This window comes from Lemur catta, chromosome 1, assembly GCF_020740605.2.
Source record: "Lemur catta isolate mLemCat1 chromosome 1, mLemCat1.pri, whole genome shotgun sequence".
Lineage (NCBI taxonomy): Eukaryota > Metazoa > Chordata > Mammalia > Primates > Lemuridae > Lemur > Lemur catta.
The window spans coordinates 225,332,034-225,351,866 of NC_059128.1; the positions used below are offsets into that span (position 1 = coordinate 225,332,034).

The 19,833-nt window shown below is 36.8% G+C and overlaps 1 protein-coding gene across 3 annotated transcripts in view; it reads right to left on the bottom strand.

Moving 5' to 3' along the window:
* The window catches only part of CFAP91 (cilia and flagella associated protein 91), a 61,661-nt gene that overhangs the window by 17,346 nt on the left and 24,482 nt on the right, over positions 1-19,833 (bottom strand). For 2 of the 3 annotated variants that reach the window (XM_045540193.1, XM_045540194.1), the window contains exons 9-17: positions 18,253-18,435; positions 17,447-17,566; positions 13,996-14,135; positions 9,672-9,788; positions 8,081-8,152; positions 6,562-6,708; positions 3,619-3,840; positions 1,151-1,299; positions 485-576 (exon numbers count right to left, since the gene is read on the bottom strand). In XM_045540193.1, the coding sequence (XP_045396149.1) occupies positions 485-576; positions 1,151-1,299; positions 3,619-3,840; positions 6,562-6,708; positions 8,081-8,152; positions 9,672-9,788; positions 13,996-14,135; positions 17,447-17,566; positions 18,253-18,435 (1,242 nt within the window). Of the gene's footprint in view, positions 1-484; positions 577-1,150; positions 1,300-3,618; positions 3,841-6,561; positions 6,709-8,080; positions 8,153-9,671; positions 9,789-13,995; positions 14,136-17,423; positions 17,567-18,252; positions 18,436-19,833 lie in introns of all 3 variants that reach the window. The other variant, XM_045540195.1, reaches the window with a different exon arrangement.

Genomic DNA, 19,833 nt, shown 5'->3' on the forward strand with positions numbered 1-19,833 from the left:
AAACTAAAAGCATCAATCTTTAAAAACATGCCACTCATGACAAATGACGAATTAGGGTATTTATACTTGGGTGCAGCTCCAGCAGAAATAAGCTATTTGGGGTTTGGGCAGAGCAGCAGGGTAGATTTAGACCCTCTCAGCATCCCTGCTTTCCAGCACGCATGGTTCACATCCTCTGCCTCAAAAAGGCTGCTACAGTGTGAAAATCCTTTATATGCTCAACATTTGCTTTATGTATACACCTCTTCTGAAAACTTGGGAGCTTTCAGTCAACCTTATTAAAACTGCATCCCACCTATACTAGAGGCATTTATATTCTGGAATCAGACAGCCTGAAGAGAACTTGACAAGCTCTGGAATAAGAAAACTCAGTGATTTCCCTTCAGAAATTTCCCCATGCCTCTGTTTAGTTTGAAATCTCTGGAATATTGAGATCTTTAGATCTTTTAGAAAATACTAAAGTAAAGCATTTATATTGGCTTACCTTTTTCTTTGACAAAGTCTTTTTGCACCTCTGGGATCAGAAAACTATAAACCAACTCGGCAACAATCTCCTCTGACTGAAGATGAGTTCGACTAAAAAATAAAAAATAAACTATTTCCTTTAGTTCTTTACTTGAGTTGCTGATTTATACTTAGATCTTCCTTGTGGTATAAGCAACTCCACTGCTCAAATCCCACCATCACCTTTTCCTTGATTAAGTGATCTGAAACATCACATTCCTGGCAAGCTTGTTAAATACCATGGAAAATTTGGATTTGAGTCTGTCCTTCATTTAGCCTGCCTGCCAGGGAGGGAATGTTAGAAATACAGCTTATACATGGACGCCAGAAACCTTGGATGAAATCCAAGTAATGGCACACACACAGATTCACATTACTTTCATGCTTCCAAGTATTCTTAAACGAAGTAACATAGAAGTAATCCAGACTGCAGAGCATAACTGAAAATATAATTCCCAATGTCCTACCATACAAAGGTATAGGTGGGTTGACTTCTAAAGAGTTATAATAATAAAACAATGGACACTAAAGCTTGAGTTATATATTTGTTTCTCCTTTGGTAGTGAAATCTTGAGCTCTTGAAAAAATATATATGAGTGCCAGTAAATGGGCTGCCCATTCTACAGTGTACTCTCTGGGTACATACCAGCTTTCCATTTCATAAGCAATGTCATTGATTTCCTTGGCCATCTTCTCAATTTCTGCCCTGGCTTGTTCTTCTGCAGTATTCTCTTCAGTGTTCCGTATTATGTCTTCCAGGTAGGAGGATACAGTACTTTGGTGAACTTTAACTACCTGCAAAACCCCAAAATACCCCCACTTACTCAGAACAGGAATATGATTGTAAAAATGACAAGACCAATACACAAACATTGCTTGACTTTTGTTTTTAGTATTTCATTCATTAAGTCAGCAGACCCTTCACCAATCATTCCTGTTTTTACCATCTGGTCAGTCCGTTCATCCACTTATCTACTCATTCTGGGCAGCCCCTACCCATTTAGCCCATTCTAGAACTGTGGATCTTACTTGCGGGTGGACAATACAGCACTGCAGAAAGATCATGTGCTTCAGAGTCAATAACCCTGGTTTGGATCCCAGCTTTGTTCTTACCAGCAGTGTGATTTGGTTAAACAACCTAACTGCAGCAAATACTAGGAAGTATTTCCCAATGTCTTTCCCTCTTTCCTCCTAAATAATAGAACTCCTGGATTTTAGCTAGGCAAACAGGTGCCTAGAAAAATGAAGACTACATTTCCTAGCACCCATAGGAGCTGGATATGGCCATATGACCAAGTTACAGCCAAGGGAATATATACAAAAGTTATATGTGCAACTTCCAGAAAGAAAGAATTCTTAAAGGGAAAGACCTGACTCCTTTTCTTTCTCTTTTCATTTCTCATTTCATGGGGACATAATGCTAGAATACCAGCAGTCATCTTAAATTGCCACAAGGGCCATGCTTTAGGGACAGAAGAGCAGAAAGCTAGAAGGATCTTAAGTCTCTGATGAATTTATTGAACTATAATACCAGTCCTGGGCTGCTGCTTTTTAAAGCTTTCTTGAAATTATGAAATAGAATATAGACTTTTTAAAAGTGCAGAGCACATAAATATACAGTGTAATGAATTTGGGTGAAGCCAGAACCCATATAGCCACTGCTGGTACCTCAGAGGCCACATGGGTTCTTCCTGGCCACAGCCCCTTTCCACTTTCATGACTTTCAGGATAAACACTTCCTTTTCTTTATTATTTTGCTCCATAAGTTTGCAACCATATGCAGTATAGTTCTGTTTTGCATGTTTTACAGGTATTAATATATACACAGAAGCATCATAAGTAACAACTACAGCATATTTAGTCTTGAATGTATATGCATGCTGTCTCTTCAACAGACTGTGAGTTTCATGGGGCTAGGGCTCTTTTCTCTTTCATATCTGAATATATCTTTGTACCTAAGAGAATGCCTGGGACTTAGTAACAATTACCTGTTTCTTGATTGGCACTGCAGCACGACTCTGAGTAAGTGACACTTTCTAGACATCTACCTATAAAACACCAACCTTGAATCCCTATGCCTTCTCTATGGGAGAGTCTCAATGACCAGTTTAATACAGTATCAATCAAATGACCAACCAACCAAAATATATTTGCTCAGTGTCTATTACGTACAGGGATCTATGCTGGTGTTGTGAAAGGTACAAAGGGAATATACAACATGACTGCTCTCATAGACCCAGCCTCTTATTCAGGAAGTAAGTCACATCTATATGGAACAATGAGAAAGCTGAGTCATAAAATAGCAGAGAGGTGAGAAGTTTACTGTGGTTCACCCATAGCAATATATGTACTTGTGTGTTTACTTTGAGATATGATTGTTTCCTAGAATTTCCTCTGAATTTGCATCTCGGTCACTTTGGAATTTCATATCCATTTTGCCTTGGTCAGAATTTTAATTTGCCAATGTGGTACATTAACTCCCAAATTTATTAATATATTTTCAGCCAAAACCTCTCTTCTAGATCTCCTCTTGTATATCCAGCTACTAAAATGACACCTCCACTTAGATGTCCCAAACCAAATACAAACTGAATTCCTGATTCCACCCCCTGCCCCTAAACCTATTTCCGTCTCAACTTTCCTACCTCAGAAAATAGTACCATCATCAACATCTGGAGGAAGCCAGATGTCACACTTGATGTCTCCCTGTCTCTCATTCTGGCCTTAACTATGTCAACAGCTCCTTCCCAGGCTCCTTGTTCCCTCTTCGTCCTCCCTGCCGCCTGTTCTCCACATAGTAAACAAAGCAACCTGCTTAAAATGTGTTTCTGGGCCTCATTTCTTTTCTTCATGGAACTCATTACATTTTCTAATTCTGCACTTATGCACATGTTACATGTTATTTAAGCTCCAGGAGAGAAGGGACCATGTCTGATGCTTTCCCTTCAAAGTATCCCACAACACCTTCACATAGTGCTTGGCATATAGTAGGAGCCCAATGCAGATCTGTTGAATAAAATGAAAAACAAAAAACAAATGCCATTTCATGTCAAGAGGTTCCTTTGGTTTGACTTGGCTCCGTCCACGCAGCTTCCACAAGCTGCCCCCACTTGCCTCTTTAAATATCTGGTCGTCTCGCCACTGGTGTCGCAGTTCCACCTGGCGCCGACCACTCTCTTCAGCTTCTCGCATCCTCCGCTGGCGATCGGCCAGCATGACAAAGGCGTGGACCCTCCTCTCCTCCTGCAGTCTCACTAGCTCCTTGGACAGGAAGTCAAACATGTCTGCCAGGGCCCTTCCTTCCAGCCCAGCCAAATGGTTTTTGACCAATGACTCCTTGAAAGGAACAGTATAACTTTAAGGATACAAATTCCACTCTGAATAGTGATTATTAGGAGGGGTGCTGGATCACTCAGAACTCTTGAGTCAATGCACTTTCAGAATGCATTTAGTTTTTATTAGCAATATTATCTCTAGATTGGTCCTATCCTGTAGGTTCTTACTAGGAGAAGATAGGCATGAGAAAGTGGATTGTTTCGCCAGTCACTGTTGGATCACAGTCCTCAAATTATGAAAAGGATTTAGGAAGACATTTGTGTTAATGACCATACAGAATTGTTTTCTCTCAAGTTTCTCCAGAAGATAAAGTGTGTCTTCCCAGACATGAAGGGAAATGTCAAGGTTTTTATTAAAGACAACATTAGAGTTTAACAAGATAGAAGCTCCTAGAAATTCATGCATGATATCTTTTAATTTTTTAATGTCCTTTCACACAAGTTTGGGGAATTTTAAGATCTTGAATAAGATGAAAGTAGATAACTTTCAAATCTTTTAATAACTTCAAAGCCATTAACAACCATCTTTGAAAAAGCCCAGGAAAAAGACTAAATGTCTATGCGATCAATTGAAGTAAAATAGGGGACCCATGATGCTCTTGGCCAGGAGAAAGCCACAGTACCTATTCATGGAACCCTGTGTCCTCGCTTTGCACACAAGAAAAAAAGTGTTTTAAGATGATTTATCCTTTGAAACTTCATCTCATTCCCTCTCCTATCCCCAGGTATAAGGGGAACCGGCTTTTCTTCCAGTCATATGCTACTTTAGCACCCACAGTTCTCCCTCTGGGCTCAGTTCCCCTTCTGATCTATATCTGAAGGGAAGGAATACTCACTAGGGTGAGAGGGGTGACAGGGTGTGAAGTGTCGTGGTTAGCCCCAACACCCTCATCCTCTTCCTCACCCACCTCCCAACCCACACATACTTTCTAACCACAAAGTTCAACTTTACTTATGTAACAGGGAGAGCTGGAAAGAAAGGGTGAAACTAAGAGCATCTCACTACTTCTCACATTCATAAACAGCAGACATTCAGCCCAAGGTCACAAATGGATTCTCTCCTTGTCTCCAGGGAGCATAAGCTCCCTCACTTGGGGGTCAGATGCAACCTTTAAAATCCTGAGATGGCCACATGCTCATGTGTAGCCTCTCTCAGTAAGGAATTTGGGTATGCTCAGGTAGTATAATCTAATTTGAAATTAAGGAAAAATATTTAGGAGGGTGATTCTGCTGTGGTCATATCATGTCATGTATTACATAATTGGAAATTGTACATTTTCTGCTCTGTTTTCCACAAAAATAAAAGAGAAGGATAGAGGGGGAGGATCAGCATTGCTGAAGGTGTACGTGAGGTGCCCACGCTCTCAGACCCCTGCATAGCATCAGCGTATACAGGTACGACTGAAGGTAGGCTGGGTGAGTTCTTGGCTAAGTGACAGGTTTTCCCATTAACTTCTCCCTTAGTGCTTAGCTGACATGATCTCAGTCATGTGTATATCCACTAAAAGGGATAAATGAGTTGAAAAGCCTGGGCTGGCTTAGCTCATCTGCTAAAGGCCATTATCAGAAACCTCAATAGGCCAAGGAGGGCATTTTTCCACCCAGAGTCTCAGGACCCAGTGCTGTAGGGCATTCTGCTCCCTGTCTGAACATTTCCAGGACCCTAAGATGTCTACATTCAGGGACACATGCCTACATTCTCCTTTTCCCATCCCTCTGTTGGGTCTTACAGCCTGTGGCTCTCTTCCTGCCTCTCCCCATGGCAGCTCCCCCCAGCTCAGCAACTATCCACGGTGCTGATGCCTTGTAAAAGAAATAAAGTTGTGGTCATTTCCCAGCTGCTGACCATTTGTGCCCAGGGTTCACACAGCACAAGAGTCATGTGCATTACTGGAGGTGGGTCATATTAACTTTGCTGTATTACTTTCTTATAATACTAACCTCTTTGTAAATTGGTTCTTTTTCAGATTGGCTCACAGAAAAGTGGGAGAGGGAGTAAAAGTGTATATACACTGTGGTCAACAACATTAAAAAGTGTGTGTGTGTGTATAGACAAATACTGGAAGGGAGCAGGAAAAACATTTACAGCAGTTGGTTTAAAGCTGCAATTCATACTTTCTGAGAAATGTGTCTAGGAAATTAAAATAAAGCTGCAATTCTCATCTGTGTCAGGTGTTACACAGCCGGGAGGGCATGATGAAAGGCGCCAGACATCCTGAGGTAGTAACATATTAATACGCAGTTTAACCAACATGAGCTATGTACAGCTCCAAAACTCAGAAACAAGTGTTGATATTTTCAAATAAATCTCATTTCTCGCTTTTTCCATGTTGTTTTTATTACTTATTCATTCTGCTAATCCCTCACTAACTGACATATAGTAGAGTTACCAAATATTGAAGAAAAAATGGGAGGCAGAAAATCTTATAGTTGAAAAACTACATTTTTTTGTTATTGGTGGCAGTATTTCTTTTGGGAGTTTTTTGGGGGTTTTTATTTTGTTTTTTTCACAAAAGAAAATAACACCATCTTCAATTCACTGAGGGCACAGTCCCAATTACAGACTGCAGCAGCACTGTTTAAGAATGCTGACAGGGAGATAGGATTGCAGGGACTGTTTCTTTTTTATCATTTTATTTATCATTTTTATAATATTGCTTGTGCAATGATAAAAATCAAGGGGGAAATGTAACAAGAAAATAACAAGAACAAAAGGGAAAACCTTGTGCTCATGCAAGTTCCTCTCCCGCTGGAGGGCCAGGGTCACTTGCTTCTCAGCTTTTTTCACCAGCTTTTCATCATCTTGTAGTGCGTGGCTGGTGCGCAACTCCTGGATCAACTCCAGTCGCTTTTCTTTCCCTTCAAACATCTGTATCAAATCAAATCAAAGAGAGACCTGCATGTTACCATTCATTTGTGACAAGCACTAGGAGTCTCATGCAGCCACTTGTGAGACTCCTGGGAACAGTGGCTTCTGTCCTGTCCCTTGGGGTCTACAGAGCAGGTGTGTTCCCCAGAGCCAGTGCTCAGCCCGCTCTTCTGTGCCTTCAGCTGCTCAGGCAGAGAACAGGTGGTCATATTAAGAAACTAGAACCCTCCCCTCATTTCCTGTGCTCCTTCCCGAAGAATCTTGGGGATGGCATTGTTCATGGCCATAGTTTCTTTTCCAATAAATCTTCCCCTGGTTTATAATACACAATCTGCTGTCTGAACTTAACTGTGGCTTTTCTCTTGGGGAAATACTGAAAGGAGAGTAAAGAATACTGCTGAATGCAGTTAAAAATATATAACTGAAGCTTTATATCAATCCATTTTTAAGTGAAGTGTGCCTGCTCTAGAAACACAAATAATCTAAGGCTCTACAGTCAGGAAGACCAGAATTGAATTTTCTGGTAGTTAACTAAATTTCTCTCAGACTCAGATTACTTGCCTGTAAAATGATATTACAATTAGCAAAAAATGATATGCTACATGTAGAACAAAGAATATAGAGGCCAGACGTGGTGGTTCACACCTGTAATCCTAGCACTCTGGGAGGCCGAGGCAGGAAGATTGCTCGAGGTCAGGAGTTTGATACCAGCCTGAGCAAGAGCAAGACCCCCGTCTCTACTAAAAATAGAAAGAAATTTATCTGGACAACTAAAAAATATATGTAGAAAAAATTAGCTGGGCATGGTGGTGCATGCCTATAGTCCCAGCTACTTGGGAGCCTGAGGCAGAAGGATTGCTTGAGCCCGGGAGTTTGAGGTTGCTGTGAGCTAGGCTGACACCACGGCACTCTAGCCTGGGCAAAAGAACGAGACTCTGTCAAAGAATATATAATGTGGGCATATACAGTGGAAGTCCAAAACTGCACTTTTTAATACTGAGCAATTTCATTTATAATGTAGGTATTGCCAGCTATATGTAAACTCAAATAATTGTTATATGACTTTGTAAAAAATTAGATTAGGGACTCCACTTGGTTTGTGATGCTTTAACAGTCAAAATTTAAGTGCAAAAATTTATGGATTTAGCAATTCTAAGGAAGAAATGCTCCTTTCTCTCTCCTTCCATGACACCGTGACACCCAGCTGAATAAATGAGGGCACTAGAAGGGCATGAGTAGGTAATTCGATAGTCTAGCTGAACAAGATAGCAGGGTACAAGAAGGAATTCGCCCTGACAAACCAAGCACATATGAAATCTAAAAAATTTATTCTCAAAGGAGAAACATAGGGCCAATGGTTGAACCTACACACCATGTTCTGAACAACTCTGCCCCGGAGTAACTTTTGAAGGTAGATCACAGCCATTTCTATGTCTTCTTCTTCCTAAAAGAACAAAGGGAGAATCAGGCAGCTTGAGAACTGCATAAGTACAAGCATCAAATGTTCTTTTGAAGACTTATTTCAGGCAAAAGAGATTGTCATAGATGCCAACAGGATTTAAAGAGAAATAAAACATGGTCCCTGCCCATTGAACATATAGTATTTTTAATGTTACTTACTGTATCATTAAAATCCATCATTATTTTTCATCATAAATACATCATTAACAAATCATATTAAAAGCAAAAAATTCACTCACTGCCATGCTATCATCCCTACAAATAAAGCCATTTTCATTTTTCTATATTCCTTTCCAGTAAAATCTTTCTTGCAGCATCAAGCATTGCTTATAACATCCCTTTTTCAAAAGTATTCTCATGTTTGATCATAAATAGACAAAGAAAACAGCTAGTCTATGTCATAGTGAGTTGCTGCTCACAAGAATTCAGCTACACTGGTAGAATACAATGGATAAGACTAGCCATTTACAAAAATCACCTTAAATAACTATGTGTCCAAAGCAGAAAGAGCAAGGTCTAGAAATCTAATTAAGGTGCATCTGAATGTATAAAAAAGCAACAGTCCAGTTGATGGCACTAACATATGAATGACAATGTGTTAACCAAAGGCTCGCACAAAATCTAGAAAAGGGGATGTTGTCCAGGAGCACATCCTAGGCAGTTAGTGGGAGGATTCCGGGCCCTCCGCTGGGACCACTCATCAGAGGTGGTAACAGGTGTAGTGAGATTTCCCATCAACACCTGCCCCCTGCCAGAAACACACCAACTTTCTGAATACAATTTGTCTTCTTGTGAGGATTGCCCTATACTGGGAGATACTGTGCTGACCAGCCAAGAGGACTATCCCAATCCACCAGGCAGTTATATCTCTCTCCGCAAAGTAGTAAATTTGCATTGTTGCATTTCTAGCAGTTTTTTGTGGGTTTGCTTAGTCTGATTCAGTCCTTTAAATCCTAGCCAACTCTGGTACTTTGCCCAAATTGAGTTTGGTAAGATGTGGCCCTGGTCAGGGCGACCTCTTTGAGTCATTCCTCCCCCAGACGCCAGCCTGTCTTGATGATACCTCTGGCATTTCATTCCTCTTCAACTCCAACAGTCATCAGCCACCTCCCCATGAGGGAAGACAGTTATGGTAAATGATCATCATTCAATCTTCTTGTTCTATTTGCTATGCATGAGGATTACCTTCTGATGCTGATTTTTCATGGGAAGATTTTTTATTCTTTGTGTTTTTAATCTTGAAAAGGATTGGGTTTAGATTTCACTTCATTTTGCTTGTTTATATGTGTGTGTGATATTTGATACATAAGAATAAAGACAAATTTAAGTCAGAGCTTGGGAACCTAATACCATTGAATTAGATTTGTTTTCAACCCAAACTCTGCTAAGACTAAACTGACAACAATATTGAGTTTAGCATTTCAAATAAAAACGCTTCCAGCAATTAAGTATGCCTAGGGTAAAAAAATAAATAAATAAAAATAAAAAAGTTTCAAACTTACATTGGAACTCAATTGCAGGGTTGGAGTGGGAAGCCGAGGTTGAGGTATTGGATTTCTTTGAAGGAAACGCAGGGGCTTCTTTGCCTTACAAACTTCATTCTTCTTATCCAACAGTGCCTGAAATAACACCAACTAACATCATCCCTTTTCTTTGTATTTCCCTTTACTACCATATCTAAGCCTCAGATCTGAATATCAGTCAGAAACAATATTCTCTATGGCTTTGCCAAGTTAGTTTGAGAAAGTCCTAATGGGTTTGTGTATCTCCCAAGGGATGCTATGATACTCCTAAGGATACGTTAGCCACTGACTAAACATGAGGCATATTCTTGGCGTATCCATTTTAATCAAAGATTTGGGGGATTTTAACAATTTTTTTTTTAGTTTCTAAAAGGTTCTGTCTTATATGTACACAAGCAAAACCCCCAACCCCTATTTCTTCCACATGAGCTAATTTGTTAAATGCCTGGGCAATAGGAAACTTTCCTGTGCAGTAAGTAAATGACTGAAATAGTTGGTACGTCTTGTTATGAAGAAACCAAGGAGCATTAAATGGCAATTGTCTCAAACTATAGACAGAGCTTTACTTTAGCCTTGAAGGCCTGTATACCAAATTTTCAAAAATGAACTTGTCTCCTAGTGAAAGAGTGTATGTGTTTGTAGTTTTACATACTCTTTTTCTTTTTTTACTTTTGATCACCAAAAGTCCTGCCAAAATTATACATGATATAAGATTTTGTCCGTTGGTTTTATTTTCAGCCATAGCGGAACACTTTTAATTTAAAAGGACCAAAATTCTGACTTTTTGAATTTAAAATCATACTTTAGTTAACTTTTCATCATATAATAAATTTTATATTATATTTTCAAGAAAAACACAGATAAGTGATTTTTTTTAAAAACCAAGCACTAAGTCAAAACTTGAAACTAGTAAAACTATGCAAATTATGAAATTTGGAACCATCTAAAATTATTGTGGTTGCAATAGAGCCTCTGAGTTTCTTCAAAATAAAACTGGTATCAAATATAAAACAGCTCTGTGGTAACCACGACAGAAAGCAGCAGCAGTCAAAAGTAATTAATAATTCTAAACTTAGGTATCTCTTGAGGGAAGAGCGCTGAACCATACCACATGAAACCATTTCAAAGCCTATCATTCATAATGAATTATGTTGGTAAGGATGTGGGAAAACAGGTACTCTCACACATTACTGAAGTTTGTACATCATATACATAATAAAATTTGGCACCAATATCCATCAAAATTATAAATGCACATACATTGTGGTCCAGCAATTTCACATCTAGGAATTTGTCTTCTAGATATGTTTACACATGTACCAAATTACATACAAATGAAGTTACACACTGGAGCATTATTTTTAATACTAAAAAGTTACAAATAATCTAAATATCCATCAAAAGGGGACTGATTAAATACATTATGGTACATTTATATAATGACATATCATGAAAATGTAAAAAATAAGAAGAAAGCTTTTCTAGTAATACCGGTACAGACAGATCTCCAAGATATATAGAATAAAAAAACAGCAAGGGCAGAACAGTGCATATTTTATACTAACATTTGTGTAAAAAACAATTTTAAAAGATACTTATTTGTATTTATACATATTTGCATATACATATTCACAAATACATAATACACAAACATGTATACACTGTATATGCGCATGTATACATTTACATAGCCATGTATACACACATATACATACACATGTATTTGCTTATAGAAAATATTTCTGGAAGGATAGACATGAAACTAAAAACACTTGCTGCCTCCAGAGAAAAAACTGCATGGCTGGAACACAGGGATGGAAGGAAAACATTTTAGTTAATACTCCTGTATAACTCATGAAATTTGAACCATGTGGATATATTTCCTAGTTAATAAACAAATAAATGCATTCTAAATATAAAAAAAGAAAGAAAAAAATTTAAATTTTGAAGGAAAAATCAGCATCTTTTCACAATTAAAAGAAAAATGTTTGGTCAAGAAGTCCAATGAAAAGCATAATCAACCAATCAGACAAAATTGAGATTTTCTTCCATTGCAGCCTCATGATTGCCTTGAAAAGCAAAGCTCACCAAAAGAGAGGGAAAGAGAGAGAAACAGAGAGTGAGAGAGAATATATATGAATGAATATGAGAATATTAAGGAAAGTATTCTTATCAAATAATACATTTTAATATGCTCAAAAGACAAACATCTGTGTTTGATCCATGGATTTCAAAAAGAGAAGAAAGGACTAATTGGTAGATTATTTTAGTCCACTTTATGATATCGGTGATTTGACAAAGCATCAAAAACATATTTCAGCCAAAATTTCTACCAAGAATAGCTTAAAAATATTACAACATGGAAATTCTTTTATGCTATTCTGGGTATTTCTCCTTTATGACTACTATGACATAGCTCATAAAGCATTGTTTTTTAAAAAACCAACTTTATACCACCTGTACCTTCATATTTCTATGATTCTGTATTCTCAAAATAATGTAACCTTAAGACTAAAAAGATACACTGCCTGGACACAAACCTGATATCTGGGGACTCTCCTCAATCCAATTTTCCAAATTGATAGATTCCATATAATGGCATTTCACTCCAAATCCAAAAGCGGAGATAAAAACAGGACACTAACATAATGCAGAGCTTCTGATACCTACAACTACAACAAACACTAGACACATCTCAACTTCTAGCCAGATTAACATAAATCCCACACTATGGCTTATTTATCTCATTTCCCATTACTGGAGATCAGAGGTAAGGTTATCAATAAAAAAATTCAAAGACATGCTAAAAATCAAGAAGAAAACACGGTCTGAGGAGACAAACCAACCAGACTCAGATACGACACAGATGTTGGAATTATCAGACAGAGAACTTAATGTTACCATGATTATTAATAATATGTTACGAGAACTAATGGAAAAGGTACACAACACACAATAACAGATGAGTAATGTAAACAGAGCCATGAAAACTTTTTAAAAAATCAAAAGGAAGGGCTAGCAATCAAAACTTGGTAACAGAAATGAAGAATGCCTTCAATGGGATCATCAGTAGACTTGATATGGCCAAGGAAAGAATCAGGGAACTTGAAGATAGGTCAATAAAAACTTTCCAAACTGAAGTGCCATGAGAAAAAAGAATGGAGAAGGGGGGTAAAAAACAGAAACAGAACAGACCATCCAATAACTGTGAGACAACATCAAAAGGTATAATATATGTGTAGCTGGAATACCAGATGGGGAAGAAAAAGAGAGAATGGAGCAGAAGAAACATTTAAAGTAATAATGATTGAAAACTTTCCAAAATTAATAACAGACACCAAACCACAGATCCAGAAAGCTTAGAGAACATAAAACAAAATTAATACTATATGTAAAAAAAATGCAGGCATATAATATTTAAATTGAAGAAAATCAAAAATAAAAAGAAAATCTTGAAAGAAGCCAGAAGGAAAAAACACCTTACCTACAGAGGAATAAAGGTAAGAATCACAGTGGACCTCTAGTGTGAATCCACGAAAGCAAGCAGAGAGTGGAGTGAAATCTCTGAAGTGTTAAAAGTAAAAAAAAAAACCAACCTAGCAAAATCTATTCTTCAAAAGTGAAAAGACCAAAATGAAAAACTATTGTGTTTCAAAGGATACTACCAATAAAGTGAAAAGACAACTCACAGAATGAGAGAAAAAATTGCAAATCATATATTTTATAAGGGTCTAGCCTCCAGAATATATAAAGAACTCTTACAACTCAACAACAAAAAGACAAACCCAATTTTAAAAATGGGCAAAGTATCTGGATAGATATTTCTCTAAAAAAGGTATACAAATGACCAACAGGTAGGTGAAAAGATGCTCTACATGATTAATCATTAGGGAAATGCAAATCAAAACCACAATGAGATACCACTTCACTCACAGACACTAGGATAGCCATAATAAAAAAGATGGAAAACAACAAGTGACAGCAAGGATGTGAAGAGATTGGAACCATAATACATTGCTGGTGGGAATGTAAAACAGTGCAGGCATTTTGGAAAGAGTCTGGCAGTTCCTCAAAAAGAAAAACATGGAGTTACTATATGCTATATTTTGGATATTTGACCCTCCAAACCTCATGCTGAAATGCGATCCTCAATGTTAGAGGTAGGCCTCATGGAAAGCGTTTGGGTCATGGAGACAGATCCCGCATGAACAGCTCGGTGCTGTCCTGTAATGAGGGAGTTCTCATTCTGCTAGTTTCCGAGACAGTTCCCCAGAGAGCCGGTTGTTTTAAAAGAGCCTCGTACCTTCCTTCCTTCTCCCTTGCATCTTCTCTTTCTGCATGTTACGTCTGCATGTGCCTGCTCCCTTTCCCCTTCTGCCATGAATGGAAGCAGTCTGAGGTCCTCACCAGAAGCAGATGCTGCCACCATGCTTCTTGTACAGCCTGTAGAACCATGAGCCAAATAAACCTCTTTTCTTTATAAATTACCCAGCCTCAGGTATTCCTTTATAGTAACACAGACTAAGGCATTATATGACCCAGCAATTCTACTCCTAGAGACATACCCAAGAGAACTGAAAACATATATCCACACAAAAACTTGTACACAAATGTGCACAGTGCGTAAATTATAATAGTCAATAGTAGAAACAACTCAAATGTCCATCAACTGATGAGTGGATAAATAAAATGTGGTATAATTCATGGAATATTATGCAATCATAAAAAAGAATGAAGTATTGAAATGTGCTAGAATCTGGATGAACCTTGAAAACACTATGCTAAATGGAAGAAGCCATATACAAAAAGGCCATATACTGCATTATTCCATTTATATGAAGTGGGAAGAATGGGCCAATCCATAAAAAGTAAGTAGAATAGTGGCTGTGAGGGACTGAGGGGAAGGGGGAATTGGAAGCGACCATTAATGGGTATGGAGTTTGTTTTGGGGATGATGAAAATGTTCTGAAATTAGATAGTGGTGATGGTTGCACAACTTTGTGAATATGCTAAAGATCACTTAATTGTATACTTTAAAAGGGTGGATTTTATTGTATGTGAATTATGTTCCCCCCCAAAATAAAGGAAAGAAACAAAAACTGCAGGAGTTCATTGCCAGCAGAACTTCCCTGCAAAAAATGATAAAACTAGTTCTGTAGGCAGGAGAAAAAATGATACAAATCAGAAACTTAGATCCATATAAGGAAAGGAAGAGCAGCAGAGAAGGAATAAATGAAGGTAAAATAATCTTTTGTTTTTATTATTTTTTAATTGATCTAAAATAACTGTTTGTTAAAGCAATTAGAGTAAAAATGTATTGGCTGATACAGCACATGGATTATTGAAATAAGTGACAGCAATGTTACAGAGAGAGGAGGGAGGAATCGGCAATAATCTGCTATAAGGTACCTGCCTTACACATGAGGTGGCATAGTATTATTTGAAGGTGGACTGTGATTATTTTATATGTGTGATCATATATTAGTCCACAAAGCAAACCTCACTAAATTTCAAAGAATAGGTATCGCACAGACAACAATCTCTGATTACAGTGCAATTGATTTAGAAGTTATTAATAATTAGAAAATGAGTTAAATTCCTATATATTTGGAAATTTAGAAACACACTGTTAAATTTGCATAGGATCAAAAATCATACTGGATATTTTCTGATATTAGAAATGAAGAATAGTAACAAACACTACATATCAAAACTAATGGAATGCAGCAAAAATCAGTGTTTAGAAGGAAATGTTTAGCCTAAAATACTTATATAAAACTTATCAGTGCTTAAAATTGATGAGTTGCATGTCCAATTTAAGTTAAGACGAGCTACAAAACAAACCCAGAGAAAGCAGAAAGATATAATAAATATAGGAGTGGAAATTAATGCGATTGAAAAAAACATATGTGATACAGAAAATCAACAAATTTAAAAATTCATTGTTTAGAAAAACAATACTAAGAAAAAAAGCAAGACTCCAGTAAAATTGACTAAGGAAAAAGAGTTAAGGCATACATAAATAATATTATGGATGAAAAAAGTAGACATGAATAAGATAAAACATTTAAAAGATTATAAAACAATACTATCAAAAATCACATGCCAAAATTGAAAAGTTAGGTGAAACGGAATTTCTAAAAAACATATAATTTATTAAAAATAATGCATTAAAAGTTCTGTAAGTTGTAAAGAAATTGAAGTAGTGATTAAAATTTTTCCAATGAAGAAAATATCATTCCCAGATGATTTTGTATGTATATTCTATCAAACTGAAGGAACAGATCATCCCAATCTTACTTAAACTCTTTTCAAAAAAGAAAAAAAGAAGGACTACTCCCCAGTTCACTTCTGGAGATCTGCATAATTCTAATACCAACCCCATACACAGTCAAAATGGGAAAGAAAAATAAGAAGACCATTTCACTCAGGAATACAGAAGCAAAATCCTAACCAACATATTAATAAATCAAATCCAACAATGTATTAAAAATAAGTTAATATACTTTGACCAAGGCAGGTTCATCCCATGTGTGGGAGGATAGATTAATATATGTAAAAAACTATAAATGTTACTACAATACGTGTAAAAGATAAAAGTATATATAATTGCCCCACAAGATGCAGATTAAACATTTGATAAAATTCAACATAAACACATGAATAAAAGCTTTAGTGAATTAAGAATAGAAGGGAACTACCATAACCTAATAAAAAGAACATGGAAAAAAATCTTACAGAAAGCGAGAGAATGATGAACACAGCATTCAGGATGGGTAGAAGAAGTCAGGGATGAGGGAATGATGTGGAAAAGAACCACATAGATATACGGAAATTATTGTCAAGGTCCTAATTTTTAAGTTGAATGTAGGTTCCCATTGATTATTATTATATTAGTAAAATCAACTGAACAAACATACATGGGCCAGCAGTGAGAGTATGTCATAAACCAGTGGGTCTCAAAGTGTGGCTCCTGGACCAGCAGCATCAGCATCACCTGGAACCTAGTAAAAAATGCAAATACTCCAGCCCCACCCAGACCTACTGAATAAGAAACTTTAGGGGTGCGGCCCAGCCACATGTGTTTTAACAAGCTCTCCATGTGATTCTGATGCACGGGAAAGATTGAGCACTGCTATCATAAACCACAGACTCTAAGCACCCAAGTACGTTCACCTATAGCTCAATTGGCAAAACAAAAAAGCCCAGCAGGTGGATGCTGTGGAGCTGGTTCACCGGGTAGCCAGCACGTGATAACTCTCTCCTCTAGCTAAGTTTTAAACTAGATGAGAAAGAAGTTGAACATGACTCTCTTTCTTTATGATGCCCTGATAACAAATATAAATGGGAGAAAATGAGACCTATTATTAATACAACTATTAACACCAACACTAATTCCTAATACTAGAAACTTGCTACACCTAGTATAGTGTCAAATTTTATTATATACATCCAAAGTTGGAAACACTTTCAGAAAAGAATATGACTTCTGCTAAATGGGGAAAATAACCTCCAAGAAGTTTTCCTACAATTTGAAATGAGGAAAAAAACCACATTGATTCAGCACAGCATGGGCAACCTCTAGGACAGAAAAGAGAGGAGAAAGAATATAAGGTTGTATGTTAGACCCACTGGACACTACTGCCCAAGATAAAGTGTAATTTTTAGAATGTAGTGTTTCTCTGTAAAAATCACACTAGGAGCATCTTGTCTTCCAGATAACAATTATACCTGATGAACCTCTGCCAACTCACAGTCAAACCTTGCTGTCCTCTTCAGAAAACCAGATTTGGTGGTAATGACTTTTAGTTTTGGAGGTCTGATCCGGGGTTGTGTCACAAAATCTGGGAGACTTGACTCAAGTTCGACTAATCCTATGGGAAGGAAGTATATGCTTTTAGTATCCAGTGCTTATGTTTATAATTTTTAAAGTATATTGTTAATTTTAGAAGCTGTTTGCCAAGTGATTTCATTAGAGTTGTTGATGGGGTGTGTCTCATATGATAGAATGAACCGTCCTTGAAATGTATAGCACATTTCTGTATAATTAACTCATGTTCTCAGTGACTTAGACTATAAAATGAGAAATGCATTCTAAAATGAAAATATTGCCTTTACAAAAAAGTAGTAATTCCAAAATAAAAATCAACAGAAAACTAATGATTCTACAATACATGGTGCCACTATTCTAAAGTAGAGGTCACCAATGTATTATATTCTGCTCTGATGGCCGGTCAGAGCTACAAGTTCAATAGTGTAACCATCCATTCCCTTGCCCACTAGTTTATTGACATTTCTTTTTAGTAAAGGGCTGATTTCATTACACATTTCTTGTTTGCTTCATAAATCTGGTATAAAAGTTTGTGCTATTTTGTTCTTGTATAACTTTGATTAGTAGTGACATTAAATATTAATAATAATAATATTAAACCTGTTCACTGCCATTTATTGCAAATATTTTTGTTTAGCTTTTAGTCCAAAATTTCATATTTTATATATTTAATTTCTATTTCTAAGATAACCGTCTCATACTAGATTTCTAGTTATGTAGATTGCTTACCTTCATAGGTGTTGAGATAGTGATTTTTTACTACAAAGTCCTCTGAGTTGTTGTCTGGGAAACGACCAAGACGAGACAGAGGTCCGTAGACTTGTGATGCATAATCAGAATAGTCCTTGATGATATTTCTTCTCTCCAATTTCCCTTCTATATTCTTTCCCTTTCCTACAAGTTTTCTGATTGCTGAAATAAAACATACCTCCATGATGATTTCCAAAATGTAGCTCTGAATTATCCAAAGGCAGAATAGTAAACCAATTCTAGTGTGATTCACAGGGAAGCTGCTGAAATGAATGAATTTCATGATGACTCACCACAGCCAGAATGTAACCCTAAAAACAGAGGTTTGCCATCTGGGTGGCCCAGATTGCCATGAGACAAGCAGCAGTGACAGAAGCTAAATTAGCCAGTGTCCTCAACTGGTACTCATCAAAAATCTTTTATAACTACATTCCAAGCTCTGGGCCAAAAGAGGTATTTAATAAAACTTTGTTAAATGAATGAAACTCAAATTAACTGGAAAATACATGTTCAGTGGAGAACTAGGGGAAGTGTTCTCCCTTGCAAGAATAATAAAAAGAGAAGATTACAAGTTCATCTTGGCTAACACCAGAATGAGCCAGAAGATGTACCAGTTTACAGCTTTCAAAATTGTTTGACGTTTGGGGGGAAAAGGCTCAACGTTGCACATTCGCAGTACACTCATCTGAAGCATCATGCTTACTACCTCCACCTGCTGCTTTTCTTTCCAATTCCATCACAGACCCCACCCCATGTTGACGGCTCTACATCATGCACTCTCAGCAGGTGTAAAATCACATCACAAGAGTGTGAAGTCATATTGCGAGAGGGGGCTTACCGCCGCTGCCGCCTTGCGCATGTTGGTAATGTTTTACCCTCAGTGCTTTTGTGTGTGACTTGGGGTTTTAGAATTAAGTAGAAATAGTTTACATTTTATTATTAATCTACAAAAGTTAGTCAAATCCATCATAAGTTATGTCAAGGACTGAAAAGAAAACATGTTGGGAATATTTAAATGGTGAATACCTAGCAGCTAGTTAAGTTAAAAGCTCTTTGCTCATATCAAGAAAAAGTTAAAAGTTAATTTTACTAAAAATAATTTTTAAGTAACAATATAATAATTGCTGGAGAAATAACAGTTTTGAATGTTTTTTTAATGTGATTATATTGCCAATAAAGGTATGTATATAAATAGCAAATTTACATATGTAATTGATATAATTTTTATAAGTAAATAAATTACATTAAGTTTCTTGGCAAATAAAGCTATAATATTTAGTTAAATGTTAATAACTTAAATTTTTCTGTATAAATTTTAACTAAAATTTTTAATTTAGTCATTTGTAATCGTGCACAAAACGAGTAAACCGTATGCTTCCTCTTTTTAGGTATAAAGTAGAAATATACATACAGTACATAAACATATATGCACAATATATCTGTGGTATTAAAATTTCATGGAGGGAAGTTATTAGGAAAAAGGACGTCTAAAATATCTGCTTTAGTAGACAATAATGAAAAAAGATTGAGTAACAAGGCTCTTTATCCAAGGCATCGGCC